This window comes from Temnothorax longispinosus, chromosome 6, assembly GCF_030848805.1.
Source record: "Temnothorax longispinosus isolate EJ_2023e chromosome 6, Tlon_JGU_v1, whole genome shotgun sequence".
Lineage (NCBI taxonomy): Eukaryota > Metazoa > Arthropoda > Insecta > Hymenoptera > Formicidae > Temnothorax > Temnothorax longispinosus.
This window is the reverse complement of record NC_092363.1, coordinates 23,618,222-23,642,756: the sequence shown is the minus strand read 5'-3', so window position 1 is coordinate 23,642,756 and position 24,535 is coordinate 23,618,222. Positions and strand designations below refer to the sequence as shown.

The following is a 24,535-nucleotide window of genomic DNA, read 5'->3' as shown; positions in this document are numbered from 1 at the left end:
CGTGCGAAAGAGGTGAGAGGAGAGCGGCGGAGCAAGGGACGCGATCTCCGTCGCGACGCAGTCGGGGGGCGCAGACTCGGCGGCGACCAGCCAAAGCCGGTAGTCCACGCCCCCCGCTTCGCCCCCGGCGGGGGCGTCGGGCACGCCGGAGGAATGGGACAAGAGGGCGCGAAGGGGGTACAGGACGGCGAGGGATGCAGAGCGGCGCGAGCGGCGAGGGCGCGCGTAGCGGGACGCGGGGTGGTTTTCGGGGGATGGTGGGGGTCGACACGGAACGCCGTGCATCCCCCGCGCGACGCCGCGCCGTGACGTCACGGGGGTCGAATCAATATCACACCGGAGTGCCCTCCCTCCGTCGTCGTCGGTCCTCGCGCGACGGCAGACGGCCGACCGCCTCAGTACGAGGTGGCCCCCGCGACTGTACGGGACGACGACGACGACGGCACGTTCCGGCAGCGTCGTTCCGACAACAACGACGACGACGACGAACGACGGCGACGGTGGCGGCAACAATCACGGCCACGATTACGAAAACGACGACACGCCGATCCGTTCGACCCCCGACTTGTTCCGCGCCCCGTCTCGCTCGCCCCCTCCGAGACCGGTAACTACGCTCCCTCCCGTCACGTGAAGCCGACTCTGTACCCTGTCCTTGTTTCGCCGGTTTCTCTTCGGTTCGGCCACTGGTACTTCAAAGCCACCGATCGCTCGTGTTGGACGCCGGTTTGTCAACAATGAGGTAGTCGTGGCCGCTTTGAGTTTCTTCGGGATCGGGAGATCTGTTCAGTGGAGACGCGAGGATAGTGCCCGTAAGTAACTGTTTGCTGTAATAATATAAGCGAGTTTAACCCGGGAACGGGCGCCTAATTTTTTTCTTTGCATAAATGGTCATTTGTGGTGATTGTTAATTGTTACACCTCAATTAAAAGTCAATTAAAATTGTTATTGATTACATATTGCATATTTTTGATTGTTTTATAATTCATTAGTATTTGGATGACAATATGTATATAGAGTTATTCAACGTTTTCTGAAAAAAATAAAGCGAATTCAAAAAATGTAAAAAAACGAAAGAAGCACATTTGCTGTGACGTGAGTTTCATTTTTTTACTGGAGCGTAAAAATCACCTCAGGCGCTCGTTCCCGAGTTAAAAAAAGAAAATAGTGATCTTTATCGAAAGAAAATTCGAATTTTTATTTCGAGAAGCAGGGTTGGCCGGCTGAAAATGTTGGCGATAAGAATCCTCCATTCATGTTTTATTTCACACAGAAGTGTTACACGATTTATTACAATTTATTATACTAATAGATACGTAAAACAGCTTCGTTTTTCTCTATGTATAATCGGTATCAAAGTATTATTAATTGATATTGAATTATTACCAGCCAGCTAAGCGTATAACCGCGCTAAAATAATTCATAGAAATCCATGGCCAGTCAGAGTTCTTGCGAGTTATGTATTCGTGCTTAGATATGAAAGAACATGTGTGAATATAGTAGCACTTATGAAACTATGTGTGACAATCTTATTTGTGGAATCTTCAGCTTATAAAAAAAATGTTCTCTTACAATAATTTTGACGTTGACAAAAACTATAGCTAAATTTTTAATATAAGTGAATATTCAAAGATTGATCAACGCCGGTTAATTTTACTTATTTCATTGTTTGTCTGTTTCTAAAATTAAAACGGATTTCTAGAACTAGATGAATTACATCTAAAATGCACAGATGATGAGAGATAAAATTGAAATAACAGAAAGCTTATTGAGATAAATTTAATTTGAATGCTTATATATTATATCAGCATAAAAATGTTACTCTATTGTTACCTCTATTGAGAAGAACCAAAACTCACATGATCGAAACGTCGTGATGATTATAATTAATAAAGATAGCCAGTTGGGTCGAATAAAAAATCTTTACTTGAAAGTTATTGATTCAAAGTTAATCTGAAAATTATCTTATTATTATTCGATAAAAAGTCTTTTATCGAAAATATAATGCACATGGAAAAGTATGTCGCATAGTCTTGCAAACTTTCCTTATGCACATTATAGGAATTATCGATGCCGGCGGCTATTTAAAAAAAGACTTTATTCCCTATTTTAAATGCGAAAGTTGCTGTGACAAGAACTTATATTCATATATGCTATAGAGAAAGGTCAATATTTTTTCACAGTTTACATATATTTATTAATGGACGATAAATTTGTAAGAGCACAAGTTTCACAGATGATTAAGAAATACTTAGCAACTTAGCAGTGTCAATTATCCCTATGGTCGATTTTACGTTAACCGGTCTTATTACAAATTCGGTCTTAACTATAATTAAAGTACCAGATAATACCTTCTGGCTGAAGTACCCTCTTCGGTGACTCTCCTGCACATTCTTTCGCGTCAGGTATCTCTAGACATAGTAGTCCTCGTTCTTCTAGGTAAAGAACCGTGCTGATCCCCGCGATCGGTCCCGGTGCCGTGGGTGCAGGAGGAAGGCGAGGAGAAAGGGTGGAAACGAAGAAACCAAGCAGGCAGGGAAGCAGCGGGCTCGGTGAGTTGGGTGAAAATCGATGGCCATCAGCGCCCATGGGCGGCCTCGCGTTTAGGACAAGGAATAGCCCCTCCCAGAAGACCTCGCTCCGGTGGGGCGACTGCTGCCCCCCAAACCTTAACCCAGCGTCGTCGTCGGCCGTCTGGAAGCACCGTCATCAGGAAATGCCGCCGGTGCCCGTGTGAGGCTGCCCCCCGCTGTTGCGTGATTGTACCTCGCGGGGATTTCAAAGGTAAACCTCCACCTCCCCGCACTTAGTTCTCGCCTCTCGGTCCCCTTTTTCGCGGGGCACATCGCGATCCTTTCTTTCGTCGACTATAAATTTCTTCGCAATAAAAGAATTTCTGCAGTTTAATAACATTTTAATTTTTTTCTCTTATTTTCGTTTAAACAAGTTTTAAGAAAATAAAGAGTAAGAAAAATGGAAACAAAGAAGCCTGTGTACCCCACAAGACGAATTTTCGGCAATCGTGTACGGTTTTCGTATATGAGATTCCATAAAAATTAGTGCTCCATCTGATACGCATCTCTCTGTCAGGTCTCTTCCCTTTCTCTCCTTTTGATTTTAAAACTTTCTCTTTGATGCTTCGATACCACTCATGATGTATGTTTTTATTATCTATCAGAAACATATTGTGTCGCGTTCCTTTGATCTCGCTTTATTCAGTTCGAGAAGCAATCCTTTAAACCTGCCTTGCTCTTCAGAACACATACATTCTTGTACTTTATTTATATATATAGTCTAATAAATTGCAAATCTTTTGTCCTTTTCTTTCGCGAAGGCAGACTCGCAAAATTTTTTTCCTATTCTATGCTGAGTAAAGCGCGTATTTGTACTTAATCGAAGCTACATCCTTTCTGAAGCCGGATCGAGCGGCGCCTCGGGTAGACCGCGCCTAACAGGATTAGAGGGTGAACTCGGTTGAGCGATTTAAATACCCCTCGGGTAGAAACATAATATTTGTGCTTAGCTGCACTTGTTGGACGCGAGCGTGACGGCCACGGTGTTAATCAAGCGGAAGACTTTAATACACTCAACGCGAAATTGATAAATTCTTTGTAAAACCTACGCTGAGAAGTTTTTGCATCGGTTAGAATCACTGATCGCGGTGAACAAAGGAAGGAAATCCACCGGTTTTTGCATTATTAACATAGCTTGACATATCGTATTACAAGAAAAAAAGTGTGGTAATTTAAAAGATCAATTCTTAAATAAAGTTGCGACATTTAATTCGGACTATAAAATAAAATGGCGAATAAAATTTATTGATTAAAATAGTTTCTAGATAGAAGTTTATATTTTTTATTTTGCGACTTTTCTTTCATTTGTTGCATTAGTCTTTTCAACATTTTTTTCTAAATATGTAGAAATAACATTCTTTTTCCCAGAATTCTTGTAGCTCGTGACAATATCATTGCAATTTTTTGCAAAATTCTCTCGAATTTTGCCTTTGCAAAAGTTTCTAGAAAGTCTCAAAACTGAACGTGTCTTTAAAAAATTGAATTCAGATATCCAGACGGTCCCAAAGCGGATCGGCCGCCGAATTTCTCGGACCTACGTCTCCGTCAGCTCGAGCTCGCGCCGGTAGACACCTATTCCCCGAAAATGATCAACATCGCCGGGGTGGTCTCCATCGTTCTCTTCTACCTGCTGATCCTGGGCGTGGGAATATGGGCGGCCAGGAAAAAGGAGGCGGGCAACGACTCCGAGGAGGAGGTCATGCTGGCTGGCCGCTCCATCGGGCTCTTCGTCGGGATATTCACGATGACGGCGACCTGGGTCGGCGGTGGTTACATCAACGGTACCGCCGAGGCAATCTACACCAGGGGCCTGGTCTGGTGCCAGGCACCCTTCGGATACGCCCTCAGCCTCGTTTTCGGTGAGTCCGATTATCCTTTCCGTTTCTCCCCGTCGATGCAGTCTCCCGTTCTCGTGTGACTGCATCGATTTTTAATCTCATCTTCGTGACGCAAAGTACCGTCATGCGTCATTTCGGCGCTCCGAAATGTAAGAAAGTAAAAGTATATATAGGTAGGGGAGACCGGGGCAAACTCGACACGATTTTTTCACAGGCAATTTTCAACAATTAATTAAAATTTTCCAGCAAATTAAATGGTACACATTTAAAGAGTGTTCCTTCAAGTACAAAATTGCTTAAGGAAGTTTTGCTGTATGTCGCTTAGTTTTGCCTCCAGGAAAGGAAAAGTAATGCAAAGACAAATTTTCAAATTAAAAAATGCCGGGGCAAACTCGACACTTTGCCTGATCGACACAATTTAGTCTGGAACTTATTTTTTATTGTCTGAAACTGAAAATACATTGTTTATCTTGTATTTAGAAAGTACCAAAATTTGGAATTAAGTAAAACAATCATTGGAAATAATGAGAACAAAACTTGTTAAACTTTCAATTATTTTCATCTAAATTCATGTCTGAAAAACAATCTATGCAAGTAAATTTGCGATCGTGCGGACGTGCGCACAAATTTGTCATGAGCCATATGGCTGCATGACAAGCATTGTTTGTTATTGGGAGCTGATGAAACGGCGTGGTGTTGATTTTGCCCCGAACCTCGTTTTTCACTTTTGTCATTCCAAAAACATGAAAATTTTAAAAATATGCAAAAACTATTATCGGATTCGTATAGGCCATCAAATTTCCCATCAAAATCACTTACATATAGGTTCGCAAGAGTAAAACTCGATGAAAGAGTAAAAATTTTCGAGAGATCAGAAAAATTATTTTTTACCATCAAAAACGCTTATGTCGCGCTAAAAATTATACCATAACTCAGAATGTCACCAAATTCCGTTCATAATACTGGCACATAAAGACGTATTTACCAGTAGGAAAGGCAAATTTCTACGATAGATTTAAATTGGCAAAAAGCTTAGTGTCAAGTTTACTCCGGTGTCGAGTTTGCCCCGGTCTCCCTTACTCATTTTTCACTCTTTTCGCGAAAAATTTTGTGCACCGGTATGAGACCACGCAAAATCTTTGTGCGGTATACCTATACATTATTTGCATCTACCTTTATATGTTTATCTTGAAAAATTTTACGTAAATTCGAATTAGATTTTATCGTTACTACCTATTTGCGATACTGTTCGCTCTTATTCTATTGCTTGGTATTTTGCGCGATTTAAACCTCTCTCTTTTATAAAATTACGATTTCTGACATGTAGATTTTACTATAGCAATTTACTGACGAGATAGAGTTTGGATTTAATATGCTTTTTTTTTAACAAATATTTATCATAGATCATAAAATTCAATTGTGATGTCATCAGGTTATTTCGATCCTCCACTCACATTTACCGTACACAACTTCCTTGTACATCAAAGTTATCTGACAGGAAACGATAATAATGATGTAGAAGGAATGATGAAGATGTCGAAAACTTTTTTTACAACATTGTAAGTTCTTCTTAATCAGCCGGGTAAACGGTGAAAGTTCGCAATCGCAAAGATCGACGATAGAACAATCGAAAGATTGTCGATCGATGACGCGTCTTTCTTTACACAGCTGGAATGCTTATGCCGAAGAAGTTACGGTGGCTGACAATAGAATTCCTGTAATATAACAAACAGCCGACAGAGTTTTCGCTATCGGCACTCTCGCATATAAAGACGATAACTTTTCCATCAATGTCTCGCGCGCGCGGTCAAACGACCTCGACAAAGAATAAATGTGGCTATAAGTCCATTGAAAGAGAGAGCCTAGCTTCGCTATGTCTATGTCTATGAATGATTGTTTCTAATAGCATTAAGAAAAAATTGATAGAAATTTATTCCTTTAAGAACCGGAACTCTAATCTTCGCAGATTTATTAAATTTTTTTCTATTCTCTTCCATTTCTGCGTGTTAGAGATGTGCGAATCGAATTGAATAAAAAAAAAATTTTTTTTTTTGAATTTGAATCGAATCGAATCGACAAAATTTTATCCGAATCAAAGCGCCTCGAATAAAACCAAATTAAATCGTTGAAATATAATTAAAAATTTTAAACTATATAAGTATATGATTATCAATTAAACTTTCATTTCTTCCGACTACAATTGGCAAATAATCATTCGATGATTGTTTGATCGTGACGATTCGACCATTGGTTTTGGTCCGATTAATCGTCAAGACGTTAATAATCTTTGATACTTATATGTATAAGCATCTCATTTTTAAATAATTAAAATTAAATTACATTATTAAATTTATTGCAAAAAATATTACCTCATCCAGGGTTCGAACCTGGAACCTCCCTCATTCTGTGTAGGGCGTCGTACCAATTCGACCATTGAGGCATGTGGTAATATTTATCGCAATAACACACTAAACAATAATAAGATATGGAGACACCGATATTTAAGTCGCGGTGTATAATTAAACCGAAAATACATTCGTAATTCACCAACAATATAATAAACAATTAAACTTTTATTTCTTCCGACTACAATTGGCAAATAATCGAACGATCATCGAATGATTATTTGCCAATTGTAGTCGGAAGAAATAAAAGTTTAATTGTTTATTATATTGTTGGCGAATTACAAATGTATTTTCTATATAATTATCATTAAATTGAATTTTAACACGTTGATAGTAAGGGAATATTTTATGGAAAAATAACATGGATTATATGGAAAGGTAAATTCCATAGTGGTGTAAGTCAAATTTTTTAACATATTGACTCGCGTGCATAGATGCAATTTATATATTGTATATGACTATGGCTTTTACCCCTCCATATATAATATAAATTCTTTTTAAGGAAAAAGACATATTTAAATATTTAATATGAAACTAATAAAATTCTATTTAATATTATTTAATTTCACAGTAACTAAAACAATTAAGCGAAAAATCATAGATAAATTACTAAAATACTCTCTTATGTAGGAGTAGGTATCCAATAACATCCAATTATACATACATAGAAATTAAAATAAAATAATTTTTTATTTTATTATCTCAATACTCATAGTTTACTATTTTTTACGTACATTAAAACTTTTACTTACAATTTGATAGGATCACAGAGCGTATAAAAAATTAGAAATAAATTTTTTGACTGCTACTTAACCATATACTTAGTGAGCGGCTCTAATACTGAATGCACTTATTAAATGCCTCTATTAATTTAACCGTGTTTTGCTTAATAACGGGAAATATGATTTTATAAAATTGACAATATATTTGTATATATTTGTATTCGAACCATCTAGATTCGAAACTTTCGAATAATTCAGATTTGAATCATAAAAATTCGAATTCGAATTTGAATTGAATCGAATATCATCCGATTCGATTCGATTCGATTAGTTAGCATAGCTCTACTGCATGTGAAACCATGCAAGAAGTTAAAAAAAATTTTTTTTTTTCAGTGAAGAGAAAGAAATTGGACTCAATAGGGGTATTCAAATAAGTTAAAGTTTAACGGTTTGACAGGTTATGTCGGGTTAAAGTCGAGTAAAAAGTTAATTAATTAACTTTGGGCGCGCTACTCTTTAAGGTTATGCAAAATACATAAGTGACACATTAACCTATCACATTAATCTTTGGGTTAAAAGTGTAAAAATTAACTTTTTACCCGACTTTAACCCGACATAACCTGTCAAACCGTTAAACTCTAACTTATTTGAATACCCCTAATATGTTTCTTTCAAACAAATGTCTGTCATAGATCATATATAAAATTCGGTTGTAATGCAAACAGCTTATTTTGATCCTTCGCTCACATTTCAAATTATTCTAATGTCTAATGAAGCTACTTTAGCGACGTGATAAGATACATCGGTGAAAGAAAACCGGTGCGATCGTTTTTAACGATCTTAACGTATCTGTCGCAGGTGGTATTTTCTTCGCGAACAAGATGCGACAGCAGGGGTACGTCACGATGTTGGATCCGCTTCAAGACGCGTTTGGGGAGCGTATGGGCGGCCTCCTCTTTCTGCCTGCTCTGTGCGGCGAGGTCTTCTGGGCGGCGGGCATCCTCGCGGCCCTCGGCGCCACGCTGGCGGTCATCATCGACATGGACCAGGGCACCTCCGTCATCCTGAGCGCCTGCATCGCGGTTTTCTACACTCTCTTCGGCGGTCTCTACTCCGTCGCTTATACCGACGTCATTCAGCTCTTCTGCATATTCATCGGTCTGGTAAGCGATCGATCGCAGTTACCGAAGCGTATCGGGAACTTGCAATCAGGCATAATTATTTATTTAATGCGAATAAATAACGTAATGATTGGATACATCGCAACCAGCTCAGCTTGACATAATCGCTCGAATAACTAGCTTATATTTGAAAGTACATTTGGACGAATAAATGTAATCGATATAGTCTACAATTACGATAATATTGATTTGAAATAAGATAATAAAAGAGAATAACTTGAAAATAAAATAAAATAAAATAAAATAAGTCGTTATGACGCACTGCTAACATTTAATTGCACGATTTTTTTTGTACCTGAAGTAAAGCAAAATTCCGATAAATGTCACAGTTTACTTGACCCGTGTAAACGTTCGGACGGATGAGTCTCCGGTGTGATATCAGCCCTAGAGCTTAATCGATATCGTGGCCCCGCTACTGCGAGCGTTTGTATTACCAAATTTATACTCGGTGACGTATAGGTGGTGACCCACTTCTCGAAAGAACGTTATCGAGCTATTATTTCTGTGAGACTCCGCACCTAACAGGGAGGCTTCCGTTACAACGGCAAACTTTACAATGCAAAGATCTTATCTAGACACCCCTTTTAGCAGATTAATTTGTTCGATCAACATTAAAACCTTTTTTGAAGAACAAATGAATATCGTCCTGATAGTTTCGTACAACTCAAATTTTCAAATATTACAAGTGTGTAATTCTAACGTTATGTTTCCAATGCATTTTATTATTATCGATTGATAAAAATTGTCGATATAAGAAATGATATTTAATGTATTTATTTAATGCATTTAAATTAGTTGTGTTGTGATTACTTTTGATTAATTAGCTACAACTGTAGTTTACATTTGCGATGCTTTTATTTTGAACGGAGCCTTCCCTTATTTCGGACACCGTGAATGCAAACTCGTCCCTCCGCGACGAGACCGCCGTCCATTAACTGTAATTAATCGCGATAAAACGGGCCTTTCAGAAATAATTGTAATAGCGAAATAGATCCTCTGTCCGGAGAAAATATTTGAATGACTTGTATCAATCAGTTACAGATCAAAGCTTTATGTTCGTAAAAAATTGCCCGAAAAGAGGCAATTTAAAATAAATTTAATATTTATTAAAATAATTATTGTCTAATTCTGTTGATACAAAAATTTTCTTTTTATAAAAAAGAGATTATTTAAAACATTAAAACAATTTATTAAGAATAATCACCTTTTATTTTCTAAATATAAAAGAACTTAAAAAGTACATAGAATGCACGTTTTTTAGACAATTAATAAATAACTTTTTACAAAAGTCATATAAATATTTTCATTACAAAATCGATATATTCTAATAAATACTCGCTTATCTCTTATTAAAATATCAGTTAATAATTTTTCTCATTTTATTAAATGATGGAAATCATTTTCTGTCAATAGTGGATGTGTATTCCGTTCGCTTGGGCCAATCCGAAGGTAGAATCTCTTGGTTCCATGGATGTTGATTGGATCGGCAAAGTTAACCCCGAGGAGTATTGGTATTATTTGGATTACGGTTTACTTTTGATATTCGGCGGTATACCTTGGCAAGTGTACTTCCAACGCGTCCTCTCGTCGAAAACCGCGGGAAGAGCTCAAATATTGAGTTACGTTGCCGCTGCGGGTTGCATCCTCATGGCCATTCCCCCCGTCTTGATTGGAGCGATCGCCAAAGCAACTCGTGAGTACCACACGCATTTAATTATTAATTTATTAAACATATTGTGGATCGGCGATATAAATCAACGTTAGATAATTTATGTTACATGATCCGCAATGTGTTAATTGAAGCGGCTAATCTGTTTACTGGTCCGTTACGTCATAAAAATTTTGTGGAAAATATTTTCGCCATATCACATTTCCTTCGAAAGTATTTAATTTTTACCATAAATATTCTTTCGTGTTTTTAAGTCTAAGAACAATATTTATAAAGGAACTTTTTACGTGTCATTCTTTGTACTAATATTGCGTTAAAGTAGAAGAAATTTCACGAACAAATATCTAAGTAAAATGCGCGGACGTTAATTCGGCGGCGTTCTCTCATTTTCTTGAAGAAAGATGTCTTAAGGATCTTTCCGGCGACGGGAAAGAGTCCAATTTAGGTGCATTAATAATAAAAGGAAAACGAGGCGTTTCTCGTTCCTCGTTCTCTCCACCCCCGAGATAGTCGTTGTCTCGCCCGAGGGTGTAGTAACGGGATCCCCCTTCGCGAGCCCCCCCTCCCCCCTCTCCTCGCTCGAGAGGATCGAATTAGAACTCGGGTTGCTCGTCGTCCCACGCTCCTCCTCGTAGATATATTCGGAGGCTACTTGACATTTGGTGGCGCGACAAAGAGAACTGCTGGTATTTACAAGCGGCGGCGCGGTGGCGGACGCGAAGGGCGCGGATGGCCGAGGAGGGGTGCCTTGGGTATATTCGCGTGCGTGTACAATAGCGTGGGATCCCGCCATGTGGCGTTGCCTTTGCGAGGGCGAGGGTCGTAAATGCGGGACGATTCGCCCGCTGTAGCGCGAACGTGCGGAACTTCGTCTCCGGAACTAATTCGGTACCCCTGCACTGGTATGTTGCGGAATGACCCCGAACACGCGGACGGCTAGCAAGAGAGAGAGAAAGAGAGAGGAAGAAATACAGAACTGAATTATGCGAATCATGGACGCATGGCGTCGAACAAAGACAGTGGATAGGTGAAACGAACAATGAGATACAAATCGAAGCGACAAACAAAGACGGGAGTTCTCCTTTGCCCTTAAGAGTGCTCTATATATTATTCTAACTATATTAGTCTCGACTATATTAGTCAGTCTATATGTATAGAGCGGCGACAGCATACAATATGGTATTCCGCATTCGTATACATTGGAAACATCCCAGACACGCAGATTGGTGCAGGCAAAGAGAAATAGAGAAACGGGAGATTAAATTACGATATGGACGTGATACTGAATAAGGAATAAAGACAAGCCAGACGAACAGAGATGAAAATTTAATGAACCGACGCAAACAAATCGTTACCTAAAAGGCTAGGTATTAACGATGTAATAATTATGTCGCAGCTTGGAACGAGACGGAGTATACTGGTCCCTATCCTTTCACGGAGGCGGAGACCAGCATGATTCTGCCATTGGTCCTGCAACACTTGACACCGAACTTCGTTTCCTTCTTCGGGCTGGGAGCGGTCTCGGCGGCGGTGATGTCTTCTGCGGACAGCAGCATCCTCTCTGCTAGTTCGATGTTTGCTAGAAACGTTTACAAATTAATCTTCCGTCAGCGGGTGAGTCTGCGGAGTTGCGCTCCCGCTTGCGAGCCTGCATTCATGCACACACGGCGAAACCACTTGACACGACACGACGCGCGACGTGCCGCACGTGTCGATGCATATCTTTAACGCGTATAAGGCGAAACTTTATAACAAGCTTCTTGTGAAGTTTTCCGCGTTGTCATGAATAACACGACGGAAATTAGTTCGTAATTACGCCGGTCTTATTTCGCGTTTTTTAACTTTTGGTTAACGCGAGTTTGTGCGCAAGGATCACAATTTAACTTCGTCCGTTTAATATTTCCTTATAGATTACAATTATTTTCTACGGGGTATTGAGTGAGAATTTCCAAGTAATTTTAATTGATACTATTTACTAAATACATAAATTACACGTTGAAAAAGTGTTGCGTCATTGCTAGCACTATCTTAATTATGTCAGTCTTTTCATTACGCACTCGCGTATCGATTTCTCGTGACCGCGCCATTATTATTCACGAGTTAAATACATGGCACAGCGCGTGTACTTCTCGAGCACTCCGCGTAATGTTTTTCCCCTTCTGTTCCTCCCGATACTGACCCACGTGGGTGCGCGATCTTGGTATTCCCCTGTGCAGGCGTCGGAGATGGAGATCATCTGGGTGATGCGGGCGGGGATCGGCGTGGTCGGCGTGCTGAGCACCGTGATGGCCCTCACGATACCGTCGATCTACGGCCTCTGGTCAATGTGCTCGGACCTGGTCTACGTGATCCTGTTCCCGCAGCTACTGATGGTGGTGCACTTCAAGGACTACTGCAACACCTACGGCAGCCTGTCAGCGTACATAATCGCCTTTCTGGTGCGCATCAGCGGCGGCGAGCCGGTGATGGGGCTGCCCGCGCTAATACGCTACCCGGGGTACGACGAGGAGACCAAGACGCAAATGTTCCCGTTCAGGACGATGGCGATGCTGATATCGCTGGTGACCCTGGTCGCTGTGTCGTACGGCACGCAGTTCGTCTTCCTGACCGGGCGACTCGCCCCGGGCTACGACGTCTTCAGGTGCGTGGTGAACATACCGGAGGACGTCGAGCGGGTGGGCCCGGACCCGGCCGAGGGCGAGCAGATGGCGGTCCTAGCCGGGGGCGTCGGCAGACTCTACGGCAGCAAGGACGAATCGAACGGCCGAGTGAATCCTGCACTCGAGCCGGACTACGACATGGAGCCGGGATGTACGATGGTCGGCGGTACAGCGGACGGCGTCATCGGCGGCGGCGGCGGCGGGGTCGGCGGCGCCGGGGGACACCTGGTGCCCCACGTGCCCGGCGGCGCGCCCCGACAGCCGCAATCCAGCACCGCGTTCTAATTCCTGGTTCCGTGATCGGATGCTGTGACCAACAATAAGTGCGGCGGTGCGGGTCTCTGTCTTTCGTTTCCTTTCCCCTCCCTCCCTCCCCGCTCCTTCCCCTCGCGATCCTTCATCCTTCTCTTCTGCTCCCTTCCCCTGCGCGCGTTTCGTTCGGAAGGCAGTCGGCTTGCTTCGGATTTCGCTGCCGGCCGTTGTTGCTCTTTTCAGCGGTACGTTCAATTAAATTTGACAGCATAAATTTCTTTCTGATAAACGTTCAATAGAAGATCGTTTCAAATGTTAAGTCCGGAGGGGCCTTATTTCGATCAGATTTGCATATCGTTAATATCGTTACACTTGAGATGTGCATTAAAATCTTTCATTTGCCAAATATATTAATCGAGTAATTGCTGAAACAATTCTGAAGAAAATCTTGGACAAGAGTTAATACTAGAACGATTCGCCATCACGTTACTTTGCATATTGAATCTAATCTATCGACGCACACGAGGCGCATAACCATGTATATTTAACTAGCATTGCTTTTTCTAATCTAATGTGTCTTCGAGGAGGCACCGCGAAGATAATTATCGCGATGATTATCGTAGATAGTCGGAATCGTCAGCGGCACAAATTGTCCATCTCAGGGGGTCGTTCTGGTGTTAATCGACTTTCCGACTTTCCCGGCCGGTTACGTAAACCCACACACCCAGTGTCCCCACGTTTTCCAGTTCGCATTTCCTTTTTCTACCCGCCTTACGACCACGGAGCTCCGAGATGAGCCAGCAATGCGATGGCCTGCGGTAAGTCCGACACGAAGTTTCTTTCGTACCCGCGTATCTGTGAGTGTGTGCATTTGTGCGTGCGTGTGCGTGTGTATGTGGGTGTGCTTGTGTCTCTCTCTGCGTGAGTGTGTATGCGCGTACCACACGTTTGCACGCTGGTGCCCGTATAACGATCTGTACCTGCCCGCGCCCGCTCGCGTTCGTGTTCCCGTCACTGCTCAGAAAAAGCAATAAACGAGAAAATGGGGAAAAAGGGGGGAAAAAACAGAGAAAGAGGAAGAATAGGGTGACTGGAAAGTACGCGCGAGCGCGGCAAGGGGATAAAGCGTAGCGTTTCCAAACCGGAAGTCGGAGCTCCGGGCGTACTCGGGCCGGGCGTCCCTACCCCGCACCGCCAATTAGGCCTAGTGATTTCCTTGTTTTTTTTTGGAGAGGTATATATATATAGATGAAAATAAAATAATATATACAAAAAAGATATTATATATATTTAGAGTTTAACAAAGAGCTGCTTGAGAGTGTTTCGAAATACGAACGATCTGCCTGACTCGAGAAAATCGCGAGGATTGCAAGGGTCCCCGTCGGAGCTCGATCGATCGGCGCGCGTGGCTTCTCTCCGTTAGAAATTAATTAGATCGAGCGGTCAATGTGTTTACATAGGTTTGTACACGGGAGTCGTAGGCGTGTCGAACGAGGAGGAATCGTTAAAATTGAGATCAGCCGTGATCTCTGATCTTTGTGAATAAACTAAACTTTGATTAAACGTTTAATGTCGTAAAGATTTCAATCGGGCCGAAACTCGAAGTTTAGTAATAGATGTACCTGGAAGTTGCGAAGTGAGAGATGACGAGAAGAAGACGCATATGCAATGTGTTTCAAGTACTCTTCATATTTTTATTTCGCGTTTCGTGCTAAATGTGATTATCTAAATCTCATAGAATCTAAATTTTTATTTCACTAATAGAAGATAGATACCTAAATATGAAACGCATTCTTAATAAGATATCAAATAGCCAAATTTGGCATAAACGGGCGATAGAAGTGTATGCTTCAAAGAACCTCGTGATTAATATTTATGAACTTAGATATCGGGAGAATTGTCAACTTAATATTAAAATATCGACAATTTCTTTAATATTTGTTGACAAATAAATAGATAATATTATTTTCTAAATGACATATTGTGAAAAAGATTTCCTTTCTCTCTATAACAATACCTATCTATATAAAATATTTTAATACCTTATGACATTTTCTCATCGTACATTCAGCGATGTGTTGAATATTTCTTGATTTTGGAATATCTTGGTGATAAATATCGATCGATCGGTCGCTCCTTGAAGGCATGTTCATCCAGTATACCATCCTCGCTTATCTCCACTGCAATTAGTTTGCGCTATAATTAGTTAACGTGCGTCGTAATGTCGAGTGTCCGTGTCGGTGTTAGCAGAAGAGGTAAAACGAAGCTTTTGTACTTGCGATCGATCGTTCTTCCCTCGCTTCGCCCAGTCGTACAGGAACACACGGGACACACGACACGCAACACACACATACACACACATTCATTTATACGCGCTAGTGTAAAAAGAAACACGTGTAGATGCGTCGTTAGAACCGGGTGGCACCGGAGGATGATCTAGCACGGCCGCTTGTTGTAGAATTTTAAGTTCCTCCGCGGCTCACGTGCGAGGCCGATCTCGTTATACCGGCCATTACAAGTAAGTGGCTGTACGCTAGATTGAAAATTTATCTCGCTTTTAAAGAACTTAAAGACGTTGGACGTTTTTATGTTTGGGAGAAAATAGGATATTGATTTAAAAAGAAAAGATGGTGTCAATTAGTATTTCGTAAAAATTAATAACCCTATAACACCATTGAAGTTTAAAAAAGTTAAAATTATTATTTATTAGAAGCTAATATGTCGTGTATTTAGAATTTTTTAAATTAATTTATTTATGCTTTTGCATATTTTTTTAAATATTTTAAAGAACCACGCAAATAAATCCCGAATGAAAAATAGCCTAAAGCTAAATGAAATATTCCAGTAGAACGGAAATTGTCGGGTTGTTTTTGTATCTCATAAATGTGATATTCGAAAACTTTTAAAATATGTTTTTTTATTATATTAATTTTGTTAAAATTATTTTATTTTACCGAGTCTATCTATTTCGTTTGAGAGAAGTGTCCTTAGTGTTTTAAATACGTTAATAAATCATAGCATTAAATTTAAAAAATAATTATTATATCGATTACGATCTCCGATTACGGCATACTTGCGTTCTCCTTATGAGCGCAGTTTTTTCGTCGCGTGTGGTCGCGTGCTACACGTGAATAGCGGCATGGTCATTGCATTCGTGCGTCAAACGTGAGCCGCGGAGCCCTCGTCAGGCAGACCGTTTGTAATGCAGGTCCGTTGTGTTTATCATATAGTATATAATATAAATGTATGATATAAAAAAATCATGAGCGATAAATGCAGAAGTAAAGAGCGAGAGAGATGGGTGACTTGCAATTAGTACGAGAAAAGAAAATATAGACCGCTCTGTCTCTCTCTATATATATACATTATACATACACGTTATACATACACGAGAAGACTAAATCCATAGGTGTTAATATCGCAGGTACGAGTTATCGCCATCATTGTTAATTTTGAAGATCCGTTTGTTACGTGGTTCACACACACATATATATGGGGCATTCCACGCCAATTCGCAAGGGGTCAAACTTCGACCTTTTTATTTTTGATGACCGCTCGTTTTTTAACAGGTCTTTACGAGTATTAGACCCCTGTTAAATTGTTTCTATAATAAATGTAGCGTTTCCGAAATAGAGCCTGCGCAAAATGAGGACTGCAAAATTTTCAATGAATTTTTTCGCCTATTAGACAACGTTTAAGAAAAAAATTCATTGAACATAAAATACGCTATTTAGATCATAGTTTAAAAAAAAAATTATCCTAAATTTTTATAATAATGATTTTAAACTAATAAAGTAAAAAAACACACAAAAATTTGAATATCTCAAAAACCCCATTTTCTATTTTTTTGAAATTTATAGGGAATATTCTAGGAAGTATTAGAAAAATTTTAAGACTAGTTGGAAGTTGCGCAGAATTTTTGGGATTTTTTTATAAATTTTTTTGTGAGGCAGTAGTAATATTTGACTCACAAAAGTGTAGTTAAAAACGCGTTTCAGACAATTCTGAATCGATTTAGATATACTTTTTTACTAAAGCATGATGAAGATCTCGGCATAGCACACGACAATTGCGATGAATAGTGTGGAAAAGGCGAAAAAAATAGATTTATGAGGAAGTTTAATTCAATAAGTACATTTGTTTAAGAACATATTATTTATAATTTTATTATTTTGTGCTGAGTATAATCATTCGAAATTGAGTAATCTTTAACAATTAATTTATAATTTTTGGTATGACGCAGTGGACACGTTGAGTCTGAGGTTTTCTTTTTGTTTGATCGTACCGACCTGTCAAAAATTCGGCGGCAATTAAGTATTGGGACAAAAAAAATTATGAAATTGCCGCCGAATTTTTGACAGGTCGGTACGATCAAACAAAAAGAAAACCTCAGACTCAACGTGTCCACTGCGTCATACCAAGTCATACCAAAAATTATAAATTAACCCTAGACAGACTCACTTATTTTTCTCATACGTGAATGACTCACTGGGGTCTTAAAAACCCCAAACTTGTACCGCGTGTATAATATTTCCAGAATGTTCTTAGAAAACTTTGTAATAGATAATTTTGTTTGTTGTGTAATAGGGAAGACGATAGTAGTCATCAATTTGTGGTAGTAAAAAAGGAACAATAAAAAAATTTCGAAAAACAAGAAGAAGAACCAAAAATTGGGCTGAAATGACTATTTTTATTAAAAATGCTGTAGTTTTTCATAAAATTCACCGATTTTAAAATTTCCAACGGATTTTGAAAGACGAATAGACAACCTTCAAGGGCATGTAAGCGACTTTTTCGTTTTTAAAAAAAAACATATTTCTTTGAACGTCTGAAGTAGAGGAAATGACGAAAAACTATCGGATGGGAAAAATCGCAAGAAATGGAAAGTAAAACAGATTCTGTCGATTATTATTTATTTGAAAGGTAGTCAAAAGTTATAAAAGTATATGGAAACAGTAAAATTAACTCCACAAAAACTTTACAAAGTTTTAATCAGTTGCTGTGCAAAAACAGCAAAAATGAAATAATTGACCGAATTTTAAACAATTATATATGAAACAGGGGTAGAATTTTCCGGGGAGTGCTATAAAGTGTATAATTTTTCGTTATCGATTTTTACAAAAAATCTGAAATATACTTTACTGTGGTAAATGTCGAGCGTAAATGACTCACTGGGGTCTACGAGACCCCAAACGATTTTCTTTTTCGGTCACAGCTGCTGCACGGATCTAACGCACTCGCTGAATCACAGAGGTCGATTGCCGGATGACTAAACTGAATTATGGTTAGGGTCTCGGTATGAAAACTAACCTTCCTAAAGCAGGGGCTCAATTTTAATTTCGCGTGGGGTCCCGTAGACCCCAGTGAGTCTGTCTAGGGTTAATTGTTAAAGATTACTCATTTTCGAATGATTATACTAAGCACAAAATAATAAAATTATAAATAATATGTTCTTAAACAAATGTACTTATTGAATTAAACTTCCTCATAAATCTATTTTTTTCGCCTTTCCCACACTATTCATCGCAATTGTCGTGTGCTATGCCGAGATCTTCATCATGCTTTAGTAAAAAAGTATATCTAAATCGATTCAGAATTGTCTGAAACGCGTTTTTAACTACACTTTTGTGAGTCAAATATTACTACTGCCTCACAAAAAAATTTATAAAAAAATCCCAAAAATTCTGCGCAACTTCCAACTAATCTTAAAATTTTTCTAATACTTCCTAGAATATTCCCTATAAATTTCAAAAAAATAGAAAATGGGGTTTTTGAGATATTCAAATTTTTGTGTGTTTTTTTATTTTATTAGTTTAAAATCATTATTATAAAAATTTAGGATAATTTTTTTTTAAACTATGATCTAAATAGCGTATTTTATGTTCAATGAATTTTTTTCTTAGACGTTGTCTAATAGGCGAAAAAATTCATTGAAAATTTTGCAGTCCTCATTTTGCGCAGGCTCTATTTCGGAAACGCTACATTTATTATAGAAACGATTTAACAGGGGTCTAATACTCGTAAAGACCTGTTAAAAAACGAGCGGCCATCAAAAATAAAAAGGTCGAAGTTTGACCCCTTGCGAATTGGCGTGGAATGCCCCATATATATATATATATGTATATTATTATAGCACCGATATCGAGGTTGCTATACGCAATACGCATAAAACGCCTAGGAGAATATGTAATGTATTTACGCTCGTTATACCTGATTGCTCATATATTATATCATTATTTGCCGCCAAAGGATGAGGAACGTCGCATTTCGAGACTGACGTCGAATGGTGAGATCTAAAGCTGATAATTTTCGAGCAAACCCCATTGGAAAAGAAATTAAAAGGGATATTAAGAGGGAGATGTAACACACGTAATTAAAACGAAATAACAAATATTTTTGACAATTGGTACCTCTCGTGTTGAATCTGGCAGCTGAGTCTGTAACTCTTAACGACAGTTTCGTTATATTTGCGTTGCGCAGATATATATATGGTAAAAAAGTTGCACAACGACAATATACACTATAACGAAGCTGCCGTTAAAAATTACAGAATAGGCTCGCTCTGGATCTCAAGTTCCAAAGTTTGCTTTTCGCGCAGATTCGTCTCCGATTGACATCCCGAACGTTTTCCTGGATCTCGCGAGATTTTATCGCGCGCAATCATACGAGGACCCGGCCTTTCGGATCTCGGAACGCGACGTTGCGTACGTAAACGACGGGATGAGATACTTTAGATAATTTCGTAGATAGTACAGCGTTTTTGTACTTAGTTCCTACTCACCCGACGAATTGTGATAAAGCTTCTGACTTGGCGACCCCGCAAATTCAAACGCGATTAAGTTTTTCGAGCCTCTCATCGCTCGCACATCATCATTTTCCGTTCTTTCATCGTTGCGCGAATAATCGATCGATTCCGTTTGTCGCGCTTGCAGAAGCTATATTATACCCATACCATTTTTCTCCAGACAGAAATACGTATCGGTTATCCCTAGAGTAGAGTGTGCTGAGTATATTTTTCTAGTTTATAAAGACCGCGTTTTTATTCTCGTTAGATCAGGATTTTTCCGCTCGCTGATGGACTCACGTTTAAGACCTGCCTCCGTGTTAAATTTTTCAATGTGCAAGATTGTTAATTCGTTTACTCGTAGACAGATAGTGGATATGGAATTCATATGTTTGAGACATCATAAATTTTAATATCGACATCAAACATCAAATAACGTTGGACAAAAGTGCTTTTAAGTAATTTACCATCGTGTCGAAGAAACGAAGAAAAAAAAAGTGACGTATCCGCAGTCCAAATGTCGGGAATTTTCTAAGGGCTTCTTATACTTCAACGACGCGGCAAAATCTGCACGCAATAGAAGTCCTTGATGTAATATTCTAAAGCATTAAGTCATTTAAAATATTATCTCTTCGTATATGTGTGAGTGTGTGTATGTGCGCGCGCGTGTGTCACTTTCGTGGAAGTGTTTATTTCATTTCGAAGCATGTGAAAGAATTGAAGAATAAAACGTGTTCACATTTTTGTCTCACTTTCCGGAAACGGTTTACGATCGGATGTTTTTTTTTCCCAGAGACAACTCGCGTGTGAATCGTCTCGGCACTTCGTTCTGCGTTCGAGATCACGCGCGTCTCTTCGTTCACGAGCGCGTCTCGTTTCCGCGGTGTTCTCCAGCGGAATCGAAAATACCCTCGACCGTGCGAGGGCGTGGAGAGGGGGGAGGGGAGAGGGGGCTTTACGGATCCCTGGCGATTTGCCGGAAGTGGCCTAGCCGTTTTCTGCTGCGCGCCGTCGTATTATCCCATTCGTTAAGTCGGAGGATGCCGTTCGGAGGTGAAATTACGAGCGCGACGGCATGGCACGGCGCGATTCGAAACGTGAGTCGTCGCGCGGAGCAATACGTGGCCCGCTACGCGATACGGAACCGTACCGCGGAGGAGGGACACACGAGCGAGTCCGTGGATCTCGTCGTGTGGTGTGCATCTCCCGTGCATTTCCGTTCGTCCATCCGTCATTAAGCTCCGCGGACTTTCACTCACAGATATTAGAGACGATGACGAGCGCGCCGGCTGGCTAATCCGTGACGCTCGTGGACCACGAGCTCCGAGAGAAGATGCGCGCGCGATGGGATTATTATCCTTATTATATTCCTGCCGAAGCACGAAAGTATCGCGCTACAATGAACCGCGTGCGAAGACCGTCGTCTCTTCTCGCGCCAGGAATGTACGAAAGTATCACAAACGAAAGTATACCGCGAATTATTTTTCTACGCAGCGCGTTCCCCCTTTCGACCACTCGTGGATTTTCCGGCGAGTTCGGAGTACGGAGTTCGAAGGAACAGTCGTCTTTGACCCGTTGAAACTAACCGCGGACGTTTCAAAATCCGACATTTTGGAATATGAAAATTTGCGTGTTTATATTTCTCGATTTAAATGAATGACCATAAGAATTTTAATAGGCCCTTGAAGTTTTAATTTGTCTCGATCGTAGATTTAAATCGTTCTGCCGCTCTTGGATGGGAATTAAGTAATTTAATTGCATTATAAATCTGGAAAGTCCTCTTGATTCCTCGCTTTTCTGAGTTCTTGCGTATTTGCGCGTTCTTCAATATTTACACTCAGGAAACTCGTAAGATGGGAAGAAATCGTGGATTTTTCAGTATATTGTTAGTCATTTACATTCTACATTTCGTTTCGATCGGGCGTCGTAATGAATTCGCTTGTCTCGATAGAATATTTATGCTTCGAGGTTGATCTCATCGTTTCTTTTGTACGAATTTAAGGAAAGTGGAGGAGCCGTGTGTCGAGGACGCGCGGGAGAAACTAGTAGTACATTATAAGCTTATGAGAACGCTCTCATAAGACGGCCACTTATCATCTACATATCAACGTACGTTGTAATCGACGACGCAACGAGAAAACCTATACATATCATAAAGTGTGCTCTATTGTATATTAGATAATTAGTCGCGGAGAGGAGGAAGTGCGTAATAAGATAAGACTATAGGAGATATGTATATACAACATATGTATCCTTTGGGACGCATAATACGCTCGTCGCTCTTGGAGCGAAAAGGGACACTCGTGCTCCTTTTCCAGCCGCGAGTGTCTTTTGATCTTTGTGCGCGCAGCTTCGCGCCGTTTATTCGAGAGACTCGAATTTTGGAAATCGACTCGTTAACACGCATCGATCTAATTGTAGATTATTTAAATTTAATACTTTTCAGGATTATTTAAATTTAACACTTTTCGAATCGCGATATAAATGGCTGAAGTAAAGCAAAGTTTATTTTTTATTATTTCATGTATCTTCTTCTCGACATAAAGAGTCGTCATAACTAAGAATACAAATTATAATTTCATCGGACCTCTACTTTGTACGTTCCAGCTATCTACGATGCAAAATTATTTCCTTCTTGCCTTTGTACCTTTTAATTTAAAGAGAATCAATTTAGTCTCAAGAAGCTTGCGCATCCAAAGATCTATTTCTCTCCGCAGAACGACGTCATTTCGTTGCGGAGTAAAATCGCGAGTCGACAGCCAATCTGTGTGTCTGTGTCGTGCGTAAAAACGAGGAGGAATAACGAAAACGCAAAAAACTCGAGATAGCTCGAAATAAGAATTAGCGCGGGCGATCCTCCAAACTAAACCGAGATATCGTCGATCACTTTCCCGCTTGGAGACCAAAATAGCGTACTTAATGTTGCGCGTCCCAAATGCACGGGGTGACTTACCTAATTACGTAGAATAATTTATTAACCATGTAAAAAGCAAAAGCGTTCCCTGACTCACCCTTTCCCCTTCCTCCCCATCCTGCTCGAAGGAGTATATCCATATGTATATGTATTACAGAAGCGTTACTGTATTATATGACATTATACGTGTATAATTGACAAACGAAAGAGATGTTGATTGTAAATGTTAAAAATAAACGGTGTACAAAAATGTCGAGTTCATATATTTATACATTAAGACGTACGCGGTTCCACAGTCTCGAGACGAGTTCGTGTGGTTTGACAACTTAAGAACTTCTCTCCTCCTTCCCCCAAGCACAACCCAAGGAAAAGCTGATTTATTTACCTTGAAGTCTGGAAAGCAACGCTTCGCGAAGGCACGCCTTAAGGGGATAACATATAGCAGCAGGTAAGATAAGCTCTATCGAATGCTTGAGAAAACAAGAACTTGTTCGGAATTATAAATTTGCAGACGAGAAGGATTAGCAACTTAAATATAGTAGTAAGATCGTTGTATGAATAATAACTTCAAAGAAATACGTGTTGTTAAATCCCTTCTTGCCTATGAATACCACTCCGGCGTTAACCTTTGCATCCTTTAAAAGAGCGTGAACCCTGATATTTGAAGAGTTGAAAATTACATAGCTAAGCTCTTTGCGAAGAGTTAAATTTTTCAAAGAAATGGCAAAGAGAAAATTTGGAGGAATCAACGAGTCGTACGTGTGTCAATCTGCCGATCGCGGCGTAAGTACGCGCGTAACTATAATATACATATGTGTTCGCAAGCGGCTGTTACAGAGCTGGTTAGAAAGTACTTTTAATGAAATTATTATGTTAACTTACTTTTACTACACGCGTGCGTGTCAGACATATTTATGCTCTTATCACTCTACTTACATTTCCCTGGAGATGCGACGTAATATTGGTAATACACGTAACCCGATGCGAATGGAACGAGCAGAGCCGGCGAACTTTAATATTTATAGATCATCCGCAGTAAACCTCTCGAGATCTCCGTGTTCATTTTTCAACATGTGTGGAAGTTTCGCGGTGACCATGCACGTCGCGCGGTTCAGTTTTGCGGACCGGCACGTCCGCAATGAAGGGGGCACGGCTCGCTCTCACGGGCGAGGCGGCCACGGAACCCCCCCGATATCGATATGCGCTTTTAGATACTCGACGGCAGGAATAGAAAGAGAGCTCTTAGTTATTCATGCCCTCCCGGTACCCGAGCCCTGAGAATCGATAAATCGACCGTCCGACCGTGTCGGCCGACTAACCTTATGCCGAGCTCTTCCTCACTTCGCCGATCTTCCTTCGGTTGTAAAAAGGACTGGCCTGTCCCTAGGGCGGACACTGTTCCGTTGAAGACTGCGATATCCGGCGAAATCAACCGTAAAAAGATTTTATTGTATTTGCAAAAAAAGAAAAATAATTGCGCGACTAGAAAGATATAAGAAGAAGAACAAATTCAAAATTCGGGTCTTTAGCTTATACAACA

At 40.1% G+C, this 24,535-nt stretch overlaps 1 protein-coding gene across 1 annotated transcript; it reads left to right on the top strand.

Annotated features, from left to right (window-relative positions):
• The first annotated feature begins 367 nt into the window (after nucleotides 1-367).
• On the top strand, nucleotides 368-23,246 carry Cht (choline transporter). Its single transcript, XM_071779980.1, has 7 exons — nucleotides 368-809; nucleotides 2,437-2,781; nucleotides 4,059-4,429; nucleotides 8,394-8,698; nucleotides 10,130-10,409; nucleotides 11,782-11,999; nucleotides 12,602-23,246. Exons 3-7 carry the CDS (start codon nucleotides 4,156-4,158, stop codon nucleotides 13,328-13,330), a joined length of 1,806 nt encoding a protein of 601 aa, XP_071636081.1. The 5' UTR covers nucleotides 368-809; nucleotides 2,437-2,781; nucleotides 4,059-4,155; the 3' UTR covers nucleotides 13,331-23,246.
• Nucleotides 23,247-24,535: the final 1,289 nt, after the last annotated feature.

Coding starts and splice junctions, on each gene's coding strand:
- Cht (XM_071779980.1), top strand. CDS start 4,156: ATGATCAACATCGCCGGGGTGGTCTCCATCGTTCTCTTCTACCTGCTG. Junction 10,410..11,781: donor AGCGATCGCCAAAGCAACTC/GTGAGTACCACA, acceptor ATTATGTCGCAG/CTTGGAACGAGACGGAGTAT. Junction 12,000..12,601: donor AATTAATCTTCCGTCAGCGG/GTGAGTCTGCGG, acceptor TCCCCTGTGCAG/GCGTCGGAGATGGAGATCAT.